This window comes from Phyllostomus hastatus, unplaced genomic scaffold (assembly GCF_019186645.2).
Source record: "Phyllostomus hastatus isolate PE091 unplaced genomic scaffold, TTU_PhHast_1.1 phas_contig_209, whole genome shotgun sequence".
Lineage (NCBI taxonomy): Eukaryota > Metazoa > Chordata > Mammalia > Chiroptera > Phyllostomidae > Phyllostomus > Phyllostomus hastatus.
The window spans coordinates 9,643,095-9,666,956 of NW_025333735.1; the positions used below are offsets into that span (position 1 = coordinate 9,643,095).

The 23,862-nt window shown below is 35.2% G+C and overlaps 1 protein-coding gene across 8 annotated transcripts in view; it reads right to left on the minus strand.

The window, feature by feature from the left end:
* Positions 1-23,862, minus strand: part of NEXN (nexilin F-actin binding protein) — a 46,452-nt gene that overhangs the window by 14,650 nt on the left and 7,940 nt on the right. For 4 of the 8 annotated variants that reach the window (XM_045835601.1, XM_045835605.1, XM_045835603.1 and 1 more), the window contains exons 2-8: positions 9,497-9,575; positions 7,880-8,071; positions 7,606-7,684; positions 7,373-7,521; positions 3,419-3,460; positions 2,088-2,273; positions 1,816-1,992 (exon numbers count right to left, since the gene is read on the minus strand). In XM_045835601.1, coding sequence (XP_045691557.1) covers positions 1,816-1,992; positions 2,088-2,273; positions 3,419-3,460; positions 7,373-7,521; positions 7,606-7,684; positions 7,880-8,071; positions 9,497-9,523 — 852 coding nt within the window. In that variant the 5' untranslated portion in view covers positions 9,524-9,575. The remainder of the gene's footprint in view (positions 1-1,815; positions 1,993-2,087; positions 2,274-3,418; positions 3,461-7,372; positions 7,522-7,605; positions 7,685-7,879; positions 8,072-9,496; positions 9,576-23,862) is intronic. The other 4 variants (XM_045835607.1, XM_045835609.1, XM_045835608.1 and 1 more) reach the window with 2 other exon arrangements.

The window sequence follows — 23,862 nt, forward strand, 5'->3', positions numbered from 1 at the left end:
AAAAGAGCAAGAGAAGAGCACAGAGTTACCTACCAAGGAGTTCATATAAGACTGTCAGCTAATTTCTCAAAAGAAACTCTGCAGGCTAGAAGGGACTGGTAAGAATATTCAAAGTGATGAAAAGCAAGGACCTACATCCAAGATTACTCTATCCAGCAAAGCTATCATTTAGAATTGAAGGGCAGATAAAGTGCTTCCCAGATAAGGTAAAACTAAAGGAGTTCATCACCAAGCCATTAGTATATGAAATGCTAAGGGGAAGTATATAAGAAGATCAAAACAATGAACAATAAAATGGCAATATATTCACAACTATTAATAATTGAATCCAAACAACAAAGAAAGTGAACAAACGGAACAGGAACAGAATCCTAGATATGGAGATCATTTGGAGGGTTATCAGTCGGGAAGAGGTGGAGGAGAATGGGGGAAAATGTGCAGGGATTAAGAAGCACAAATCAGTGGGTTCAAAATAGAAAGGGGGAAGTTAAGAACAGTATAGGAAATAGAGTAACCAAAGGACTTATATGCATGACCCATGGACATGAACTAACAGGGGGCATTGCTAGAGGGAAGGGGGGCACTGGGTGGAGAGGAGCAAAGGGGGGAAAAGTGGGACAGCTATAATAGCATAATCAATAAAATATATTTTTAAAAATTTATAATTTGATTACTTGGTGATATTTCTATTTCAGTTCATTAAACTTACTACCAATGATATCTAAAATTTGTAGGTGTTACCCTGACTGGTGTGGCTCAGTGGGTTGAGTGTCATCCCACAAAGTGAAAGGTTGCTGGTTCTCGTCCTAGTCAGGGCACAAGCCTGCGTTGTGAGTCAGGTTCCCAGTTGGGGGTGACAGGCAAATGATCAATGTGTCTCTTCCACATCAATTGTTTCTCTCCCTTTCTTTCTCCCTCTCTTCCCTAACATTTTCAAACAATAGTCAAGAAAATTAAAATGTCAGAGGTAGAGTCCTAGAACATCATAAATAAAAGTTGTTGAGAAATTCTAAAAGCTTGAAAAAATTACGGAAGTTTCATTTTTTAATTAATTAATTTATTTATTTATGAGAATGGAGAAAGGAAGGAGAGATGGACAGAAACATCAATGTGAGGGAGAGACATTGATCAGTGGCCTCTCACATACACACACTGGGGACCAAACCCACAACCCAGGCATGTGCCCTGACTAGGAATCTTACTGGTGACCCTTTGCTTTGTGAGATGATGCCCAACTGACTGAACCACACTGGTCAGGGCCATTTTAAAATTCTTATACTAAATCTTGAATCAGTGTTTTCTTATTTCAATTTTACTTTCCATTCATAATTCTATTAATATAATAATAGTCAACATTATAAAGCATTTACTATATGCCAGATACTGCTTTAACTGCTTTCTGTATTAACTCCTAACAATTAAGAAGTAGGCACAATTATGTTCACAATTTTGTGAATGAGGAAACTAAGACATAGAAAAGGTAAATAACTTATTCACAGTTACACACTTTAATGGTAGATATCTGAATCCAGGCAGTCTGGCTCAGAGCCTTTTACATAGAAAAATCTTTTTGAATTCCTAGGAATGAACCTTATCTAAAGCCAGCTACCTTCCCTAATATTAAATGTTTTATATATAACATTTATATATAATTTCTATTTTATATCTATATGTAATTATAAATTATCGTTAAAGATAACAGTAAGTTTTATGTAACTAAATATAGAAATATACAAATATAATTATACATATCATTATATATAAATGTGTTTATATGTATGTATATGTATATATATATATATCTACTTGTTTTACCATCTGCCTCCTTGCTTCTTCAAAAGCACGCTTTTCTTCTTCTAAACGTTGTCTTGCTTCTTCTTCAGCCTGCTTCCTTCGGTTTTCTTGTCTTTGCCTTTCTAATTCTTCAAAAGTTAGTTTCAGTTTCCCTGGAGAAATTGATTCTTTTTTTTCCTCGTTATCCAGTTCATCATCCTAAGAAAACATCATGAAACTCATCTTTTAATCACAGAGGGAAACACTGCTAACCAACTCAACTGCTTTGACTTGTTCCTTAAAAACAATATTACCATGACCAGTGAAAGACACTGTGCTTCCTTGAGAGACCGTCGTTGTTCTTCGTAGCTTATTCTTTTATCTTCTTCACACTCGATCCTTTCTCTTTCTTTTTCTAGATCCTCAAAATTCTTTATTTTTCCAGATGTTTTATGTGACTTGACAGGTACCACTGTTATAAGTAGTGAATCATCTCCTTCCTAATTTGTAAAATAGATAATTAGCATAGTTCTTCCAAATCAAAATTTAGGTTTCATGGGACTTTACCTCCATCATTGGTGAATTTCATTGTTTTGCCATTAATGTTATGAGGAACAAACATTTATATAATTTTTACAGATTTCTATTAAATAGCACTTCTTCCAAAGTCATTATGTATGCATTAGTTTCATGCAAATCCATTCCTGATAAGGTTCAAGGAGCATACCACAGCATGGCATTATCTGAACTTAGCTGTCAGTGCAGTATTACCACAAAAGGTACCGTGCGTGTGAGTGCACTCCGAATCAATCTGATGGTGGCTGGACTCAGTTTAAACACACACAAAAAGTTTCTCCTAATGATTTTTCTCTCCATGCAAGTTTTAAGATACTTAGTAAAACTAATATTTAGTGAGAAAAAACAGTATTTTCAAGTTATTTACAAAACATTTTTATATTATAAACAAGCTCTTTGGCATTTGATCTTATTAAAACATTCTTAAATATGTTTTTTAATGTATTTTAATTACTTCTATTACATGATCTGTTGTTATCTCTGAACTTCTTTCAAAAATAAAGTGAAAAGTTATAATGTGTAACACATGCCCCTAAAATAAAATTGCTTCCAATTTATATGGCTATACTTTTAGGCGCACCATCAAATTGATTGGTTTTCAACTTCCCGTTAGATAAAAAGGGATAACTAAAATTTTTGTGACTGTTAAACATTTCTGCATGGTAACAGATAATACTGCACTCTCTACTAATATGTGATAACCAAAACAATCAGGAACTCTGAGGAAAGAAGACAAATAATGAAAAGAAAATTATCTTTTTAATCTGTTAGCTTTCAACAATCTCAACTATTAGTAACAGTTCAGGAAATATGCAGTCTTGGCAGAGTATCTCAAACTGAGACTTATGTTCTTTCTAACCATGAAAGCAAAAACACATTTTCCTTTAGAAATCTAAGCTATAGTGTTTGAAAGTGCAAAAATATGATCCTGCTTTGCAAAATATTTTTCTACTTTTTGTTGCTGCTGTATTTATAACAAAAAAGAATATAAACTTAGTTTTAATTAAAAGATTATTTGTGAATCAGATAATTTTAGGTGAATGTTTCATTAAAGTAAATGTCTATTTACCTCTGATGCTGATTCAGTTCCCGTATTGTTTATGTCCTCAATCTATTGAATGAGAATTTCACGTCATTACATTATATCAGATTTCTGTTTTTTGCTTTTAAACATACAATGGAAGAATAATTTAGTTGTGACTTATGATAACTTTTCAATTTATAATTTTTGATATATTTCTATGTTGTTTCAAATTAGTCAATTATATCCCTTTAAATGGAAATTAAACCTTATATTGGTTTTTGCATTTTGATATCGATATCAAGATCTAGGGAACAATATATTAAGAAAAAATAAAATAAAGCCTACCTTTGTAATTCTGGAATTTGGATAACTAACCAAATACTTATGATCTGGCAGTGAGCTTATATAATATGTAGCAATTATTAATGAATTATCCACGTAAACTGAGATACAGAAGCATTTCTCCATTCTTTGTTTCTCTGCCCCAGCAAAAGGAAAACCTATCATTAGCAATCAAGTAACCATGATGACTCTATTTTGCAAGAGAAATATATGGCAAAAATATAACTGACAACAATAAAGTACGGTGAAAGCTATAGGTTTTCACACAACCAATTTACAAAGGGAAAAAAACTGAAAATCATAATTGTTTATATTTTGAACAAATCTAGGTAGGAAAGGTCCTCCTTCAAAGGGAGGGAGCTGAATTTGGCCATCACTCATCAGAAATATCACTGTTAGCTTGAAAGGCAGGCTAATGTACAAAGCAGAAATGAAAGAAGATAGGTGATTTAAATAATGCAGTGTTTGAGACCTCAGGAAAATGAAATATAAGCAATGGGAAAAGTTATAAAGTAAAACTCAGATTTGCTTATTGTTTTAATTTGATTTTTAACACCAGTGAAAGAGCCTGGAAGTAGTTTGCTTCTCACACAGCCTAAGGGAATTCTATTGTACCTTCAAGCACACTAGGAACTGGGCTGGCTAAGTCCCTGTTCTGACATCATCCAGCTTTTCTAGGTTCTCTGTCAAGGAAGAAATAATACACTTTACTAAGATACCAAATTTCTTGAAAAATAAATCACCCTGAACAAATTATTAAAAATAAATCGGTTTTATATTTTAATAGTTTATTTTTAACAGTTTTGTTCAGAATAATTTGCTTTGTTACAGAATTATCACTGATTTGCTGTGTAAATGGTGGCAGTTTCATTAAAGGATGTATCGTACTAAGAAAAATTTTAACTGATTTATATTAAAATAACTACAAAATCATTTCCCTTCTAAAGGATGTTAAAAATTCCTCTACAAATCACACTAATCTCGATAAAAAAACTTCTAGGCAATAAATACAGTGAGAAGGCAGACATTGAGAATACAGGGAAGAATTTCACTCAGCCCCCTCCTGACGCAGGAATCCCTTTTGTAGCATCCTGGAATATGGGCTTGTGCAAGTGGACTCTTCAAACACACAGAAGACTCTTCTGAACCACTTATGTATTACTTTACTTCTTATATTCACAAATAGATTAACTTTATTAGATTTGAGCAGAAAATGTACTTAATTAGGATTTAAAATTAGGCTTTCTATATTTGCAAGATGAAATTGCTATTAATAGTTTATTTTGTTCTACCTAAAAAAATATTCTCAAATAATTTAACAGACCAAAAATTTCATTAACCAAGATCCTATGGCCCCCTGCCATGTGGTATCAAGGGTTACCAAACTGGTTCTTTGCCATGATTATGTAATATTTTATTTCCATCTCCCTCTGAATATCCTAGGTATTTATCCTGTGCAAACTCACCTCTCCAACATATACTAGTTTTTGTCTTTGTTTTTTGTTTGTTTGTTTGTTTGTTTGTTTTGAGAAACCACTATCTACATATTCAGTGCTTGGGATTGTGATGAGTTTTAAAGTCTAGTGAGCAATCAGTGCTTTTGGAAAAAGGACAGAAGACTAACAAGAAGTAGACAAAGCCCACGTGCAATCCACTACATGCTGCCAAGCACTATGTATTTTAATTATATTTTTACTACCTTATTTTATAATTTAGGTTATAAATAAAATTGCATGTAGTTATATATTTTACTTTTATAATTTATAACACTAATTTATTATAATTTTATTCCCTTGTGATGTTTCATTGCAAAATGTATACTAATCTTTCACGACTGGAGGTGGCAGAGGTAAAGTAGTATAGCACCCTTTCCTCAGATAAAGTGGCATATAGTCATAAAATAAAGGAATTTTCAATTACTGTCTATAATTCATTTGGCATATGTCACTATTTACCACCATGCAAGTGGTTATTGGTGCCACAGGAGTGGTTATTTGCAACGTCTGGGTAAATAAATGTTTCTGACATGCAACTATGGCAAATGCTTTGCTTTCACTGTCACTTTTCTTTTTAGAAAGGTAGCAGAAGCTGAAAGAAGCATAGCAAATAGGTTTAAGGCACTTAAAGAGTAGGCAAAAAAAAAGAGGCAAATGCAATCTCACAATTAAATTTTTTTAAAGAGACAGTATACTGTGAAGACTATGTTACAATATTTGTTAAAATATTGACAAGAGAAGGAAAGGAAACTAAAATGTTTCCATAATGTTTTGTTATCTATATATATTATCATTTAAGTGAAACACTGAATACTTATAGCCCCCATACTTTGTACCAGGCACTGTCCTAAGTGCTTTGCACTTATTAACTCACATAATCTTATTTACAATTCTAGGAGTTACCATATTTTGCCATGTACAATGCGCACCCACGTTTTTGGCCCAAACTTTCAGGAGAAAACTTCTGTTTTAATTCAATTTTATTTACTTATATTTAGAAACAAAACCAATTATTGTATTCCAGGGTATTATTTTGCATACAGATATCATTATTGCTTTCTAGAGTTACACTTTTAGTGCATAAGCATAAATAAAATAATTTAAAACATTTATATAGATATGGAATTAGTGCCACCCATGTATAATGCACATCTTTATTTTTCCCTCAAAAATTTGGGCAAAAAAGTGCATACTATACATAGCAAAATATGGTAAATACTACTATTATCTTATAAACCTCAAGGCGTTGATCATCTCTTTTGATTTCCCAGTGAAGTACATAAACAGTATAACTGTCTTCTGTCATCTTTGCAACTATGCGTACAGGTTACTTATAATGTAAGACAAATATCAATATATTAAACAAATTTTTGTGAATCAATCGGTTCTTTATTGAAAATATAATTATGACTATTAGAACTGTATGTACTTATTTGAGAGATTAGCTCTTTCTGGCTATCAGATTCTTGAGTATTTCAAAAATACTTACCAGCCTCTTAGTTCTCATGCTCTGAGCTAAAATATATGGGGATTCAAAGTTCATTAAGAGACTCTAAAGTCACAGTAACAACACTTTATTCTAATTTGTCACCTGTGGCTATGAGCATCAGTTACATAAAGGAATGGCTGCCACACATCTGCTCCCCTCTCCTATTACTATCCCCAACTTAAAAAAAATTAAAACTAATTAGTAATACCATTATTAAATAAAATGTGATTTAACTGGTCTCAAAGTCTTGAGTAGAAAGATATGCTAATTACGCCTTAGTGTTTGGTAATAACTAAGCATTCATTTATTGCTATTAAAAGACCAGCATTTTATTGTTTGTGGATAGTTTATATGTGAAATTGCCTTACATCTTTATAAAATCCTTTAACATACCAAGAAAAATAAACAATGTGGACAATGTTAGGAATGTGGGCAGGATGATAAGATGGTATATAACAAAAACCATCTCAGTAGTCAATCTTCGCGTAGGCACATTCTGACTTTCTGGGCATTTGATATTAAATATTTGTGCTTAAGATCTTGTTTTCAACTTATCTGCTATTTAATCGGTTCACGTTATGTGAAAATATTTTAACTAGTCAAAGTAATGATTAGTTTTACTCTGTAAAATTAGTTTCTAAAGCAAATGCCAACTTCATATTTAGTGTATACCTGCTCAGCCCTTTTGGCTAATTCACGTTGTATCTTCCTCTTTTCCAGCATATCCTGCTCAATTCTGCGTTTTCGTTCCTCCTCTGTTCTCTTCCGTTGTTCCTCTTGTCTGTGTTTCTCCATTTCTGCAAATCTACCTTTAACAGTTCCTGAGAATACATGAAACGTGCTTGATATTTTGCTGTTTTCCTTTTTTGCAATTTCATTGACAAATTACCCTTCAGGTTTCTTACCTGTTAGCTTTGGAACATAAGCTTTTTCTACTTTAGAAGAAACCTCTTCCTCATCATCAGAAGCAAGCATTTCTTTAATCTAGATGGTTAAATAAATTATATGAATATGCCACAAACTTAGACTAAACCACATTATACACAGAGTTTGAAATTAGTTTTTAAATACATAAAATAAGTTTAATTATAGTTAATATGAAATGTGGTTAATGTGAATAATAAAATGTAAGTTTAAAAGATGAAAGTGATTATTTGCACAAGAATAAAATATAATAACCTCCTGTTTTCTCCTGTTCCATTCTCTCTCTCTAATATATTGTTCTTTTCTTCTTTGCTTTTCATCTCTAGATCTCCTTTGATTCCTTTCTTCCCTGGCCCTCTGCATGGCTTCAAACTTATCCTTTACGTCACCTTTGCCAAGTTTTGGCACATAGGTTTTTGGGACAGGTTTAGATGAAGAAAGCAGAATCTTCATTAGAGGAAGATAAAGAGAAGAAAGTTAAAAAAATAAAAAAATAAGATAGAAATTAGGTAAAGATAGATCAGAATAAGCAATATAAGAAATACTTGTTGAAACAGAAAATAGAAATGAGTTTGGAATTTTCATTTGGATCATTAAAATCTGATTAGATACTTTCTGAGTCTACATATAAAAAGGAAGTTATAGAAAATATGAGATTAAAAATGTTATTAATATATAGTACAAAAGTTCCATTTTGTAAGTTCATTCCACTAAAGCTGAAGGCTAGTAAAATATAAAAATGGAATACTGACTTTTAATTTAAAACAAGCTGTATTTTATCATCCTACTCCCATCACTTACTTAGTAGATACCGACACTAATTTCAATACATTAGATGAAGCTGAAAATAAACCAAAGTGTGGGCTTTAAAGTTTAAAGCCTAATTCACATATTAATATTCTTATTTGTCTCCATGCCTAATATGGGCAAAGCTGAAGGACAGTTCTTTATTCCTCATTTGTGGCTTAGGTGTGCCAGTGTCTTTGTGCACAAGCAGTGACTTACATTGTTACTGCTGCAATGCCCACCCAGAAATTCTACAAACCAATATTAAACAAGAAAGCTGTATCATTCCAAGTTGGATGAGATCTAAGAGGAAAATTCCCAAAAGAGCACCCCAAAGAAGGAGGCATCTGGTAAAAGACTGGAGAAAAGATTTTCCTCCACTATGACACCAGGGAAGCAAATTACTTGCATCATTTCTGAAAATTAAGCTGATCTCTAAAAGAAGTTTCAGTAAATAAAGCTTCAGTGTCTCAGGACACCAAACCCTTTCTCCCAGTAATAATGGCAAATTGCTTAATTAATCTGTGGCTTACCCAGCCTCTGTTTTATCCACTTATGGTGTCCTTGGCCACTTAAGGATTTTTAAGTTTATAATTTTGGGGTGTCACCAAATTTGGGGATGAGCTTTTCTTACTGCAATTCTCTTTAACTTCAGCCAAGAATCAGAAAATGGCTACAAGAAGATTTATTGCAGCTGCTGGGGGCAATGCTCAGAAGGACCCACACCTGACAGTGAATTACTACTTTCTCCTAAGAGTATATGTTAAACCCATTTTCTTAATTCTGGGAAAAAAATACTTCTAAGACTTACCAAGACATTAAAACTCTACTCAAAATGCTGCCCATCATATCCATGTCACGTTCACATTCATGAATTTAATAATCACCATTCCTATATTAGAACCCAAAAAATGCTGGGCCCAAGACCGGCCTATGTGTGTTACCTCTTTGTATATTTTATATCTTGGCAGGGTTACTATGCCAAGTAATGCCTTCTCAGTATGAGCTCTCCACTCACAGCTGCCCTATCAGCAGTTCTATGGTCAGCCTTGGTCCCCCCATTCTGCTTTAACTTCTCAGTCTTACCTCGGCCTTTTGGGAAATGTCATTCATGTTCGCTCTATGTGGTTTTGAGGTGATTATAACACTTCGTATATTTCTGCACCTGAAAAAAATATTGTTATTGAATAAGAATTTGTAATGACTTAATTTTAAAAATATGCCATGCATTTTTGTCAACAGTAATACTATGTTAATGGCCCCTTAAGATATACTGACATGATCCAGGCAAGTACTAAATTATGATAACCCTCAGCTTCTTTCCCTAATATTTAGGGTACAGAAGGTACAATATGCATGGTATTAAAAGATCTTTGCAAGTTTATTATAGGGAACTGGTGCACGTGGCTGTGGTGGGCGTAGTCCAGCCCCAGATTCAGAAAACTGGAGGGAGAGAGTCAGCACATAGGAACCGAGCCCATGGATCGGTTTTCCTGTGGGGAATCAGACCTGCATTGTACCTAGGCTGCTATGAGGCTTGCTTTTTGCTAAAACTCCCTCACCCTGAATTGAGGCAGCAAATGTTTACTGCATATCTTTAAAGTAACTTCCTAAAGTCTGTTCTAAACCTCCCAAGTATAGAGTGGAACCAGTTCAACATTTTTCTCCCTGATCTGCAACATCCTTTTCTTTGAAGTAATTAGCAACATTCTTTCCTTTGTTATCTGTAAAAGATAATCACCTAAAGCAAACCTGTGCATAGTACATGAGGACCATCCTCCATGTAATGTGCCCAGAAAAGCAATAAAAGACTGTCCAGGCAGGGGTCAAGGTCCTCTCTCACTTAGAGAGCAGCCATGACATCCCTTTTTCTCCACAGGACTTCTGTAGTCTGTGTGAATTTGTTCATCACAGCCACAACACATGGACCCTGCTGGCCCAAGTTCATATCAGTTTATGACCCAAAATAGCTTCCTGAATGTATCTAGTGCAATTGCAAAGAATTTATGTTCTGTAGTTATTAGGTGTATTATTCTATAAATATCAACCAGGTCAAAGTAGTACATTATGTTATTTAAATCTCTATCTCTTCATTTTTTTTTTGCCTAGCTTTATCAATCTTTGACCACGTGGAATTGTCTATTTCTTGTTTTAATTCTGTCGTTTGTGTCTCATGTAATTTCATACTCTTTTAAGTGCATATACATTATGACATCTTCTGTTTGAATTGACCCTTTCATCACTATGAAATTTCCCTCTTCTTACCTCATTGCCTTGAACTTATCTGATATGTTAAAATAGCCACATCAACTTTCTTAAGTTTAGTTTGCATGGTATATAATTTTCTAGACATTTCTTTTCAACCCACCTCTGTCTTTACATGTAGAGTACATCTCTTGGATACAGCATGTAATTGGACTTTGCTTTTTAAAATTCTGATAATATCAGAAAGGATTTTACTCACAGTGTTCAGTCTAATAATATTTAATGTAATTATTTATATGCATACACTACCATTTACTATTTGTTTCCTATTTGCCCTCTCTTTCTTTTGTTCCTCTATTATTCTTTTCCTGCCTAGTTCTGGATTAGTTGAATAGTTTTTAGAGTTTTATTGTAATTTATTTATTGGCTTTAAATTTTTAAAAAACAGCTTTACTAAGATATAGTTGACATACAATAAGCTACACTTTTTAAAGGTGCACAATTTGATAAGTTCTGACATATGCATGTACCCATGACACCATCAGCACAATCAAAATAATGAATCCATACCTCACTGCCCAACATTTTCTCACACTCCCGACCTCCCTCCTCTTCTTGCCTCTCCCACCCCCATCACCAGGCAGATATGCTTTCTGTCACTGTAGATTAATTTAAATTTTCTATGAATGGAATTAAATAGTGTGTATTCTATTTCTTGCCTTCTTATACCCAGCATACTTATTCTGAGGTTCATCCATGTTGTTAAATAAACCAATAGTTCATTCTCTTTTATTCCCTATTGTCATATGCCACAATTTATTAATCATCTGTTGATGGACAGTAAGGTTGTTTCCAGGTACCATTACAAATAAAGCTGTTATGAATATCCACGTACAAGTCTTTCTGTGGATATGTGCTTTTTTATTTCTCTTGGGTAAATAAAGTGCATTGGCTAGGACTTGTATAGGCTTAACTTTTTAAGGAACTGCTAAATTGTTTTCAAAGTGCTTGTAGCATTTTGTTTTCCCACCAGCAATGTGTGAGAGTTCCACTTTCTCTGCATCCTCACCAGCACTCCGTATGGTCTTCTTAATATTAGACATTCTAAAAGTGTGTACTGACAAAACATTATGGGTTTAATTTACATTTCCCTTACAATTAATGGTATTGTGCATCTTTTCATGTGTTCCTTTTCTATCTGTAAAAATTCTCTGGTGGAACATCTATTCAAATCTTCTGCCCATTTTATCACTGGGTTATACATTTTCCCATTTTAAGTTTTAAACATATTTTATATATTCTGGATACAAGACCTGTATCAGATACATGACTTGCAAATTTTCTTAACAGGGTCTTTGAAGAGTAGAAGCTCTTCATTTTGATAAGTCCATTAGATCAATATTTACTTAGATGGTTTGTGCTTTTGGTGTTGCACTAGCCTGACCTGCAATCACAAAGAACAGATCCTACATTTTTTTCTAGAAGTTTTATAGTTTTAGGTTTATGCATTTAAGTCTTTGATCCATTTTGAATTCATTTGTGTATATGGTGCAAGTTCATGTGGATAACAATTTTTCCAGGATGATTTACTGAAAAAAAAAAAGTATCATTTCTCCACTGCCATGCTTTTGCATCTTTGTTGAAAATCAATTAATCATGTATGTGTGGGTCTGTTTCTGGATGCTCCATTCTGTTTCATTAATCTATCTGTCTCTCTTGATGCCAATACCACACAGTTTTCTTTCTTTTTTTCAGCTTTCATCATTATGCTTTGTTTAGTGTAACTGATTAGTGTACCTTATAGTCTTGATTAGTAAGCTTTTTAATGAGCCTTGAAAAAGGTAGTGTAACTCCATTCTTCTTCAAAGTTGTTTTGGGTATTCTCGGTCCTTTGCATTTACATATAAATTACAAAATCATATTTGTAATTTCTGTAAAAATATCTGCTGAGGTGTTTATTGGGATTGAATCTGTAGATAAATTTGGGAAGAATTGACATCTTGATAACACCAAGTCTTCTGATCCATGAATACAGTATGTCTCTCCAGTTATTTACATCTGCATTTTTTCAGAAATGTTTTGTAGTGTTCAGCTTTCAAGTCTTCCATATCTTCTGTGAGATCTATCCCTAAATAATTCCATATTTGTTGATGCTGTTGTAAATCGTATCATTTTTAGGTTTCAACTGATAATTGTTTATTGCTAGTATATAATAAAATATAATTTATTTTTATTCTGATCTTATATCCTGCTACTTTGCTAAAGTAAATTATTAATTCTATTGGGGAATGTTTTTAGATTCCATCAGATTTTTTACATAGACAATTATATCATCTTTGAACATTTTTTTCCTTTCCAGTCTGGATATCTTTTATTTTTTTTTCTGGGCTGATTGTACTAGTTAGAACTTTCAGTACAGTGTCAAATAGAAGAATGACAGCAGGCTTTTTACCTTGTTCCCAATTTTAGGGGAAAAGTGTTCTTTCACCGTTAAGCGTAGCTTTCTCCTTAAGCTATAGATTTCTCCTTGTATTCCCTATATCAGATTAAGTTCCTTTCTATTCCTATTGTGCTGGCATAATTTCAGGAATGGATGTTGAATTGAATCTAATGTGTTTTCTATGTTTATTAAGATAATCATATGGTTTTTATCTTTATTATGGTGAATTAATTTATTTTCAAATGTTAAATTAGCTTTCTGTTTCTAGGATCCACTTCACTTGGTCATGATGCATTATCCTCCTGATATACTGATAGATTCAATTTGATAAAATTTTTTTGAGAAGTTTTGTTTCTGCCCTGACTATTCTGGCTCAGTGGGTTGGGCATTGTCCTGCAGATGGAAAGATCACTGGTTCGATTCCTATCAGAGCACATGCCTAGTTTGCATTCCAGGTCCTTGATTTGGGCAGTGCAAGAGGCAACTAACTGATCAATGTTCCTCTCCCACTCTTTCTACTTCCCTTCACCTCTCTCTAAAACTAAATAAATAAAATATTTAAAAAGTAAACAACTAGCCCTGGCTGGTGTGGCTCAGTGGATTGAACACCAGCCTATAAACTAAAAGGTCACAGGTTCGATTCCCAGTCAGGGCACATGCCCGGGGTGCAGGCCAGGTCCCCAGTACGGGGCGTATGAGAGGCAACCACACATTGATGTTTCTCTCCCTCTCTTTCTCCCTCCCTTCCCCTCTGTCTAAAAATAAATACATAAAATATTTTTAAAAATAAACAACGAGGTTAAAAAATGTTTTGTATCCATGTTTCAAGGGATATTGGTTGTTGTTTTATTTTCTGGTAATACCTGCTTTTGTTAACAGAGTAATGCTTCTCTCAAAGAATGTGCTGGCAAGTATTTTCTCTTCTTTAATTTTCTATAAGAGTCTATGCAGAATTGGTATCATTTTTTCCCTTAAATGTTTTCAGTGAAGCCATCTGGGGCTCAAGTTTTCTTTGTGGGAGGGGACAAGATGATGGGAGTGAGTGGGTCTTGGTTCCACGTAACTGTTAACGAGACCCTAGCTGCTGTTGTTTAATGGGTCTGTGAGTGCTTACACATTATTAACAGCAATTACTAAAAGCAGGCCATACATGGATGAGCGTTTTTCACTAACGTTTATGAGTAATCTAATTTTATGTGCCTGAGATAAAAAATAACAAACAGCTCCAGTCCTATTTGCTTAGCTGAGCCATTCACTCCTATCTAGAGTTACCTATTAGATGTTTCTTCTTGTATAACCAAGAGAACATACTCTTAATTCTCATCATTTCTCAAACCTCAGAGTTATTTCTGGTTTCTGTTCTGTATCTCCTGAATTTTAATAGATGGTCAAGATTTGTGAATGTTTCTTTCAAATCTGTTCTTATTTATTACTTCACTACTTCCATTGCCCCCATACTAATGCAAGCCTTCACCTTCCATTCTGGTTACCACAGTTGGATAATCAGACCTAAATCCAAGTTCCAACTCTGTTGCTTCCTAGTTAGGATTCGATGAGATAACGTATGTAAAGACTCTAGAAACATACCTAACATTAGTAAGTACCAATGCTTTTGATTCATTTCGTTACTCATGGTCTCCCTCACTACCATGTATCCTCTTCAGTAAAAACCTCCATTTCCCTGCAAGTGAGCACACACGGGCATATTGTTGGTGTAATTTGAGAAAGTAATACCAAAGGGTATGAAGAAAATCTAAGTAGTCTCACATGGGATTATGAGGACTGGTAATTTTAGCCAAATTAATTGGCCAGAGTGCACTTCAAGAAGACTTTTTTCCCTGGTGAAATGAAAGAAAACCATGTGCTTTGGTGACAGTGAAGAATCAGCCTGTCAAGAATAGTCAGGAAAATAAATGAATCATCCAGCTCTCTTCACATAATTTTTTTAAACAAAACCTTCAAATTATATCTCGACTTATTTATAGGATTAGAATAAAATGAGATTACCTTTTTGAAGTTTACTGAGTAAAACCACTTAGAATAGTTCTTTAAATGTCATTTCAGTATTCTGAGCTCTTGTTTTGAAAGTCAGTGAAAATTTGAACAGTATTAACCCTTAACTTTTTTGGTTAAAATACAAGGAAGTGATCCTTTGCCGACAGTTTGCTCTGTTCTACCTTTTGAGGATAAAAAAGTTTAGCAAAATAAGTTTATTTGCTTTTTTGTATTATGGAATTGTTTTTTAAGGTGTAAATTGCAAACTAATAGGACTCATATCTCTTACATAGCTTTATGTTGAAGAAAATAATTTCAAACTAAGGCAGATAAATACTTATAGGGTTCCTTTAGAGACAACTTTTAAAAAGTGTGACTCTGCCCAGTAGAAACAACAGTGTATTTCCATTGTTAAGTCAGTGGTGTTTCTGTGCAAGCCAAGGTTGATGGTACAGGTTGCATCACCTAATCTAAACCCATCATCTCCCTAACACACCTCTTGATCATGACATGAAAAAAATGAATGATGAAAATAATCCAAGCTAACATTTATTAAGCCTTTATTGTATGCCAGGTAATGTGCCAAATAGTTGACAAGCATTATTTCATTTACTCTACACAATAACCCTTTAAGAAAATTCTATTATCAAACCCTGTCTCGAAAAAAAATCCAAGCCTGATAACTTAACATTTATTAAAATATTAGTACAAGACTAATATTTTGGAGTTTATCTAATAGGATTTGAAGTCTTCTGTAAATTATTATAGCTGGGAAAACAGAGACTTAGAAAAATCAAGTGACTTGCCTAAGATCACACCATTAATGAGTGGTGGACACAGGATAACAACAGGCAGTCTTTCTACAGCATCTGCATTCTTACCCACTGCATTATGCTGATGCCAGGAAGGTGCAACCAGAGTGTCTGGTGGGGAAGGGGGTTTGGGGGGAACACCAACTAGTATATCAGGTTTTACCTACTGGTGTATGTGATGGAAAGTTTAATACAATTATTTGAGAATCACAATTCTGGGCAGTAGAAATGTGTTGGAAGCCCACAAAAACGTGCCTGATAGTATTCTCTATATTTAGTGAATTTATCATCTTTAGCTGGCGACAAGCGGGAGAACATGGTGATGGATAACTGAGAAAGAGAGATTTGCCCCATGTGAGTGCCACAGTTTTTAAAGCTACTTTATTTCTTTTTAAATTGATACATGCTGGCAGTTAATCTCTTGGAATTACTTGGAGTTAAGCAGAACACAGTTAGGTTTTCTTCTCAGGTACTAAATGCAATGCAGCTATCTCAGATGGTTGTGGTTTAGAGTTCATTTAGTGAACTCATGCTCAATCGAGTCAGGGGCTGTTTCATCTCTGATTATTAAAGTACCCGTTTCAGTGACATGCAAGTTAGCACTCTCACTTTTGTAAATAGTGGCAGTGAAGAATCAAGTAACAGTATTCACACATCTGGCATTCTTTCGATTAAGAAAAATATTGATATAGTTCATCATTCTGCTAATGATGTGAAAAGTACAGAAAGCTTCTGAATTTCTTATCTAACAGAACATTATTTCACACAACAGAACAGAACATGATTTAACATTATTTAACATTCGGTACTCCTACAGCAACCAAATTCACTTTTAGTTGTATAATGGCAGTGAGAATTTTAGTTTTATGAAGGCTTTTTAATGTATTAACTGATTCCAACAAAATCATGACATAGACTCTGAAATGTTCGAACATTAGTTGAATGTCACATTTTAGTGAATCTCAACACTAAATCATAAATCCACGGTGGAAGTCCTTTAATCAAGGAATGAAGCCATAATGCTCTCTAAACTGCAGTTAAAAATTTTCAGTTCCCTTAAATCCTCTGCTTTCTGTCTCCTCCTACTCTCTCTCCAGCCTCACTCTACGATGCCCTAAATACTAATGTCTTTCCTCCCAGGAGGGTACACTCAACTTCTACACTGCCAAGGATATCTCCCTCTCTCTTTTCAAAAAGATTTTATTTATTTATTTTTAGAGAGAGAGGAAGGGATGGAGAGACAGAGGGAGAGAAACAGCGATTGGCTGCCTCTTGAACAACCAGGAACCTGGCCCGCAACCCAGGCATGTGCCCTGACCAGGAACCAAACTGGCAGCCTTTCGGGTCGCAGGCCAGTGCTCAATCCATTGAGCCACAATGGCCAGGACAGAGTCTCCCTTTCTCATACCAACCAACTAGGGACCATGTCTTGGACTAAATAACAGCTGCTTAACATATAAATGATCATAGTTATTAGTGGTAGAATGTGTATTTTGAAGTAAAAATTCAGAACAAATGATATATACAGGTTCAATCTTGTCATAACTTTTCATAAACCCTCATACAAAAATTTACAATCTTTTGCATTTTTCAATTTAATAAAAGATTAATTCAAAATAATTTGAGCTGTCCAGCTTTTGTTGCTTTAAGGACCTTTATGGCAAACTATTGCTATTTATAGAATTACTAATATAGCCTAATAATAATTTCCCACTAATTGTTGATTTTTCAAACACATTAAGAAGCAATGATAGAAACAGTGGAGTTATAGCCTGAAAATTTTGAATTAGAGTTACTGTTTAGGTCATTTATTAGTTGTATTGTCTTGGACAAGCCAGGTAACTTCTGTGAACTTCAGTTTTATATGTAAAATAGGCACATTAAGGATTTTCTCATTACATTGCCAAATAAAATGGACAATTCCCTTCCTTCTGAGCTTCACTGCTACATCTGACTCTCTCAGTTACTCTTCCATTCCTGAAATCCTCCTTGCTTGTGGCTCCGTTCCCTCCCTGTGCTCTCACGTCTCTGACTATTCCTTCCCAGGCTCCTTGGAGGGCTTCTCTGCCTCTCTCCACTTCTTACCTGTGTTTGCCGTGGGTTTTAGTCTTGGCTCTTTTCTCTTCACTCTATACTTTTTCTTCAGTGCTTCAACACACCTTGGCAATTTAAATTACTTCTTTATCCTCATCTCTCTCAGTACATCCCTCCCATTCGACACCCATACTGAAATATGGGCACACCTGAAAATTGGCACAGCTGGCTCCCCCGGCTTAATGTTCTGCCCATTCCCTTAATCCCTTAGCTAGCTCCGACTCATCCTTTAGATCTTAGATGAGTGGTCACTTTCTCCAGGAAGCCTTCTCTGACTTTACAAGACTAGGTTAGGTGCTTCCCCTGTGTGTTTTTATAGCACCCCTGTGCTTACCCTGATTGTAGCATGTACCACAGTGTATGGTAATGACATCTCCTTTACCAGAATGTGAGTTCTTTGAGAGCAGAGACCGTATTTTGTACACTTCTGTATCTACGGCACTTAGCATGTGTCTGGCATGTAGAAGACTCGTATATAATAATTGTTTACCGAGTAAGTAAATACTGCCAGTTTCAAGATGAAGCACTTTATAAAGAGTTAAGGAGTGTCTGGATATAATGTATGACTATTATAATTATCATTATGCAGGAATATGACATAGAATATACCATGCATTACACAAATATTTATTAAGCATCAACTATGTGCTAGGCACTCTGCTAAGCATTGAGAGATACAGCACTGAATACACAGACACGATCCCTGTTATGTTAATAGCCTCTTGGCAAAAACTTTCAATAAAAACTTTAGAATAGGATTTGTATTTGTCCAGCTTGCTTTGCTATCTGCAAACACAGGGAGGGTTCTAATATCAACCACACCTGATACAGACCAGAAGGCAGCATGCTCCATACCCCAGCCTTCCAGTTAGAAGCCTAACATAACGACTTCCATTCTCAGTCCACATCTTGCACTTCTCTTACTTCCAGCCAGACTTTCGTCTGTACATCTGGTGGACTCTATGCTCCCTTCCCAGATTGCAGGGGATGGTTCCTTTCCCGTGCTACCTCAATGCCCGTTTAATTACAAACCCAAAAGCTATCATGGAAAGATTTTCAATATCCATGTAGTACTTATCAGAACTGAGAAGTCTAAAAGGTCCCATTCCTTTGACCCAACTTTTATTCCCTTAGTAAACTGTCTGTACTCTACTGTTAAATCTGCTATTGGACATTAACAGAAATTTTTAAAGTTAATCTTTTGGAAACTCTCAATTTCCAAATGTTCAATCTTTCACTCCTTATGTCATGTCTCCCCACTTTCATACTTTTACAAACATTAGTCAACACCTAACTTATGAGGTGTTGACTCATAAACTCACGTAGAATTTGCTGCTTTACGGAGCACACAGGCCCTATCCCCTCCCCCAATTTCACCATTATGCTTGTAAGAAATACTCATATGTATATTCATTTGTATCACTATCATTTTAATAAAGTTACAAAATGAGAAGCCATAAAATTCAAAGTATTAAGTTTAATAGTTTTCTTCAGAATCCTGATAAACACTGTTGAATTATGCACCCTTTTCACTAGGTACCAGAATCCAAGTGTGGTGAGGACGAAGTTACTTCAGTAGCTGTAGGGAAGCTCTTTTAATGCAGTTGCTTCGAAGTTCTTCACTGATAAATATTATCAGAATAATGATTTTAAGTATACATTATTAGTTAAATGAGGTTTTAAAAGTTGCAGAGTAACTTTTAGCCATGATTCTTTCAGTATCTTCTTACAGAGTAAACAGTTCACCATTCTTTCTGCCTTCACCAAGCCTGCTAGGCTCTCTAGTCGACCACTGCCCTCTCTACCTCTCTGTGCTCCTTAACTCTAGTCTGCACTCCAGGTCTGAGGATATGCACTGCACAGTGTATCATGGGTCAGAACTAAAATTCTCATCTGGGCTTGTTAGGCTTTCTGCATGTTCCTGCAAATTCTCCAGTTTCCTTTGTCTCCTCCCATTCCTTCAATCTCTCATATAGAAAAAATATATATGTATATATAAGTATATTTTATTGATTATGCTATTACAATTACCCAGTTTTCCCCCTCCCCCCTCTGCCTAGTATCCCCCTTTCCTTTGGCAATCCCCCCTTTAGTTTATGTTCATGGGTCATATATATAAATTCTTTGGTTTCTCCATTTCCTATATTATTCTTAACATTCCCTGTCCATTTTGTACCTACCAATTATGCTTTTTAACCCCTGCACCTTTTCTCCTATTCTCTCCCTCCCCACTCCCAAGTGATCTCCATACCCAAGATTCTATTCTGGTTTTAGTTATTTGCTTAGCTTGTTTGTTTGGTTTTTTTTTTTAGATTCAGGTATTGGTAGTTGTGAACTTGTTGCCTTTTTCATGTTCATAGTTTTTATCTTCTTTTTCTTAAATTAGTTCCTTTAAAATATCATGTAATAATGGCTTGGTGATGATGTACTCCTTTAGCTTTACCTTGCCTGGGAAGCACTTTATCTGCCCTTCCATTCTAAATGATAGCTTGCTGGATAGAGTAATCTTGGATGTAGGTCCTTGCTTTTCCTGACTTTGAATATTTCTTTCCAGTCCCTTCGTGTCTGCAAAGTTTCTTTTGAGAAATCAGCTGATAGTCTTATTGTTACTCCTTTGAAGGTAACTCTCTGCTTTTCTCTTGCTGCTTTTAAGATTCTTTTTATGTTCTACCTTTGGCATTTTAATTATGATGTGTCTTGGTGTGATCCTCTTTGGGCCCAACTTGGTTGGGACTCTTTGTGTTTCCTGGATTTGTATGTCTATTTCCGTCACCAAATTAGGGAAGTTTTCTTCCATTACTTTTTCAAATAAGTTTTCAATTTCTTGCTCTTCCTCTTCTTCTGACACCCCTACGATTTGGTTGTTGGCACATTTGGAGATGTCCCAGAGTCTTTTTATACCATCCTTGTTTTTTTGAATTCTTGTATTTTCTTTCTGTTCTGGTTAAATGTTTATTTATTCCTTATATTCCAAATCATTCATTTGAATTGCTCATTTGTATTCCTTTCGCTATTGGTTCCTTGTAGGTTTTTCTTTATTTCACTTAGTGTAGTCTTTATTTCTTCCCTTATGCTGTTGCTGTACTCAGTGAGTTATTTCAGCATCCTGATCATCAGTGTTTTGAACTCTGCATCTGATAGGTTGGCTATCTCCTTTTCATTTAGTTCTTTTTCTGAGGTTTTGACCTCTTCTTTCATTTGAGCCACGTTTCTATGTCTCCTCATTTTGACAGCCTCCCTGTGTTTGTTTCTGTGTATTGGGTAGAGCTGCTTTGACTCCCCGTAAAAGGCACTTGTAAATTGTGTGGGTCAGAGCCTTAAATAATCGCCAGGGTGGAGCAACCCGATTCACTCTTTGTGGTTCTGTTTGTGGGGAGGGCTCAGAGAGGGGACTGTGCCACTACCTGGCTTCTGGGATTTGCCAGGCACTCATCCCATTTCTAGTCACTTCACCCACTCCCCATATGCAACTGGCGTCCTTCCAGCTGTTTTCCTGGTGTTAAATCCCAGAGTGGGTGGGTTTACATACATTTTAAGATGGTGCGGGTCCTTTAAGAGACATTTCCTGAAAATCCAACAGTTTCTTCCACCACCCCAACCCCCATTGGATTTTATAGCCAGGGTGATGGGAATTTATCTTCCCAGCACTGGGACCCTAGGCTGTGCAGTTTGGCCTAAGGCTGGGATTGCTGGCTCCCAAGGTATCCCTTCAGATTTTTATCTACCACAAGTTAACATGGGACTGTCCATGCCTGTTTTGCCACTGCCACTGCCTCTCCATGCCACACCACATCTCTGTGTCTCTCCACCCCATCTCCACTTCTGCACCCCTCCTACCCATTTGGATGAATGTGGCTTCTTTAAATCCTTGGTTGTCAGACTTCCATACAGTTTGATTTTCTGACAGTTCTGGGTGTTACTTGTTGTGAGATTTAGTTGTAATTCTTTTTTGTGGTTGTGCAAGGAGGTGAAGTGTGTCTACTTACACCTCCATCTTGACCAGAAGACCTCACATAGAAAAATATATTCAACAGACTTTTTCCACCTCCAAAACAATTCTTAAGCCACATCTTCACAAATAGTATATTTTCCCAAACTAATTACAATAGTTATGGTGGTTTTCTCCACTTTAACCTAAGCATGGATCTGTTTTCTCCTTCTGTCTCTGACACCTCTAAATATACTTAGTCTTCTAAATGTATCTAGCATAGATATAAAATATTTTTGTATCATTAAATATCTCAGATGTATCAATCTTATTCAGTTTCTTCATTTAACATTTTATTATGAAATTTCAGACATATATAAAATTAGAAAAACCAATATAATTAGTAACCCCCATGTACCCATCACCAAGCTTCAACAACCATCAGTGTTTTCCATGGTCTTCAACAATACAACGTCTGTTTCTTTATTTTGTACAATATCTATGTCAGCATAATACACAAGTACTTTTTGATGCTTTAAATCCTATTCCAGCTGCAACAACCACATCCTAGGCACTACGTAGTAGATCCTCCGGTCCCCTCATAATTATGTCCAGAAGCAAGCCCCATTACCTCTTGCCTTTTCTTTTCTTTAAAGATTGTTATCTATCTCTAGAGAGAGGAGAAAAAAGGGAGAAAGAGAGGGCAAGAAACATCAATGTGAGAGAGAAACGTCGACTGGTTGCCTTTTGCATGTACCCTGATGGGACTGAACCCACAACCTGGGTATATGCCCTGACTGGGGACTGAACCCAACCAGTGACACCCAACCAACTAAGCCACACTGGTTAGAGCAATCTCTTGTCTTTTATTCTCTCTTGGGAAGACTTTAAAGTAACCACTCAAAAAAACCCCAAACTGTTCTCACTTGATGAAGTTTTTAATAAAATTAACTTACATATATAAATAAAATGTAAATTTTTTTAAAAAGCTACAATATATTAGAGGAAAGACCTGGAATGTCTGTACAGAATAAAGAATGGCGATAACATTTTTGTACATCTTCTTAAAAATTTTTAGCCCTGGCTGGTGTAGCTCAGTGGATTGAGCTCGGGCTGCGAACCAGTGTCGCAGGTTCGATTCCCAGTCAGGGTACATGCCTGAGTTGCAGGCCATGACCCCCAGCAACCACACATTGATGTTTCTCTCTCTATCTCTCCCTCCCTTACCTCTCTAAAAATAAATAAATAAATCTTTAAAAATTAAAAAAATATATTAAAATTTTTTCTACTTATTTATTTTTTATTGTGTTTTTTTCCTTTGTTCATCTTTTTAATATCTGGCATAATAAAATACAGGTACATTCTCATACTTGCTTCTTCATCAAAATTACTGTGATATGTTGTTTTAACTGAAGTATATAAAGAAAACATGGCTTCACACAGATATGAAATTGGAAATAGAAGGACTTCGTGGGCCCCTAAAAGGATCTTGGGGATTCCAGGCATTCTAAAACCACATTCTGAGACTTGCTTAATTACAGTAAAGAACATTCTATCAATTCATGTCAGGTTTCACTCCAAAAAGGAAATAGACTGAGTACTCACTCCCTCACTGTATTTTAGAATGCAAAATGAAGATTAGTTTAACAACTTAATTTCTGTACTCAGTAACCTGAATGCCAAAGGATTTTATATCTGGAATCTCAGACTTTTCTTAATCTAGTATTAAGTGACTTTTCTGTCTGAGCAGGCAGATGCAATGTCTGTGGCCACCTTAAAGGAGCAGCAGCAATGCAATTCAGCCATTGCACTTTTCTAAGTGTCTAAAATCTCAGGCAAACCAGTTGAAATGTTATCAAGAATGACTAGAGAGAATATTCAAGATTGGGAGAAGTAGGTGGATGTTACACTCACCTCCTCCAGGACCAAACTGGAATTACAACTAAAATATAGAGCAAGCAACCTGAATAACCAATTG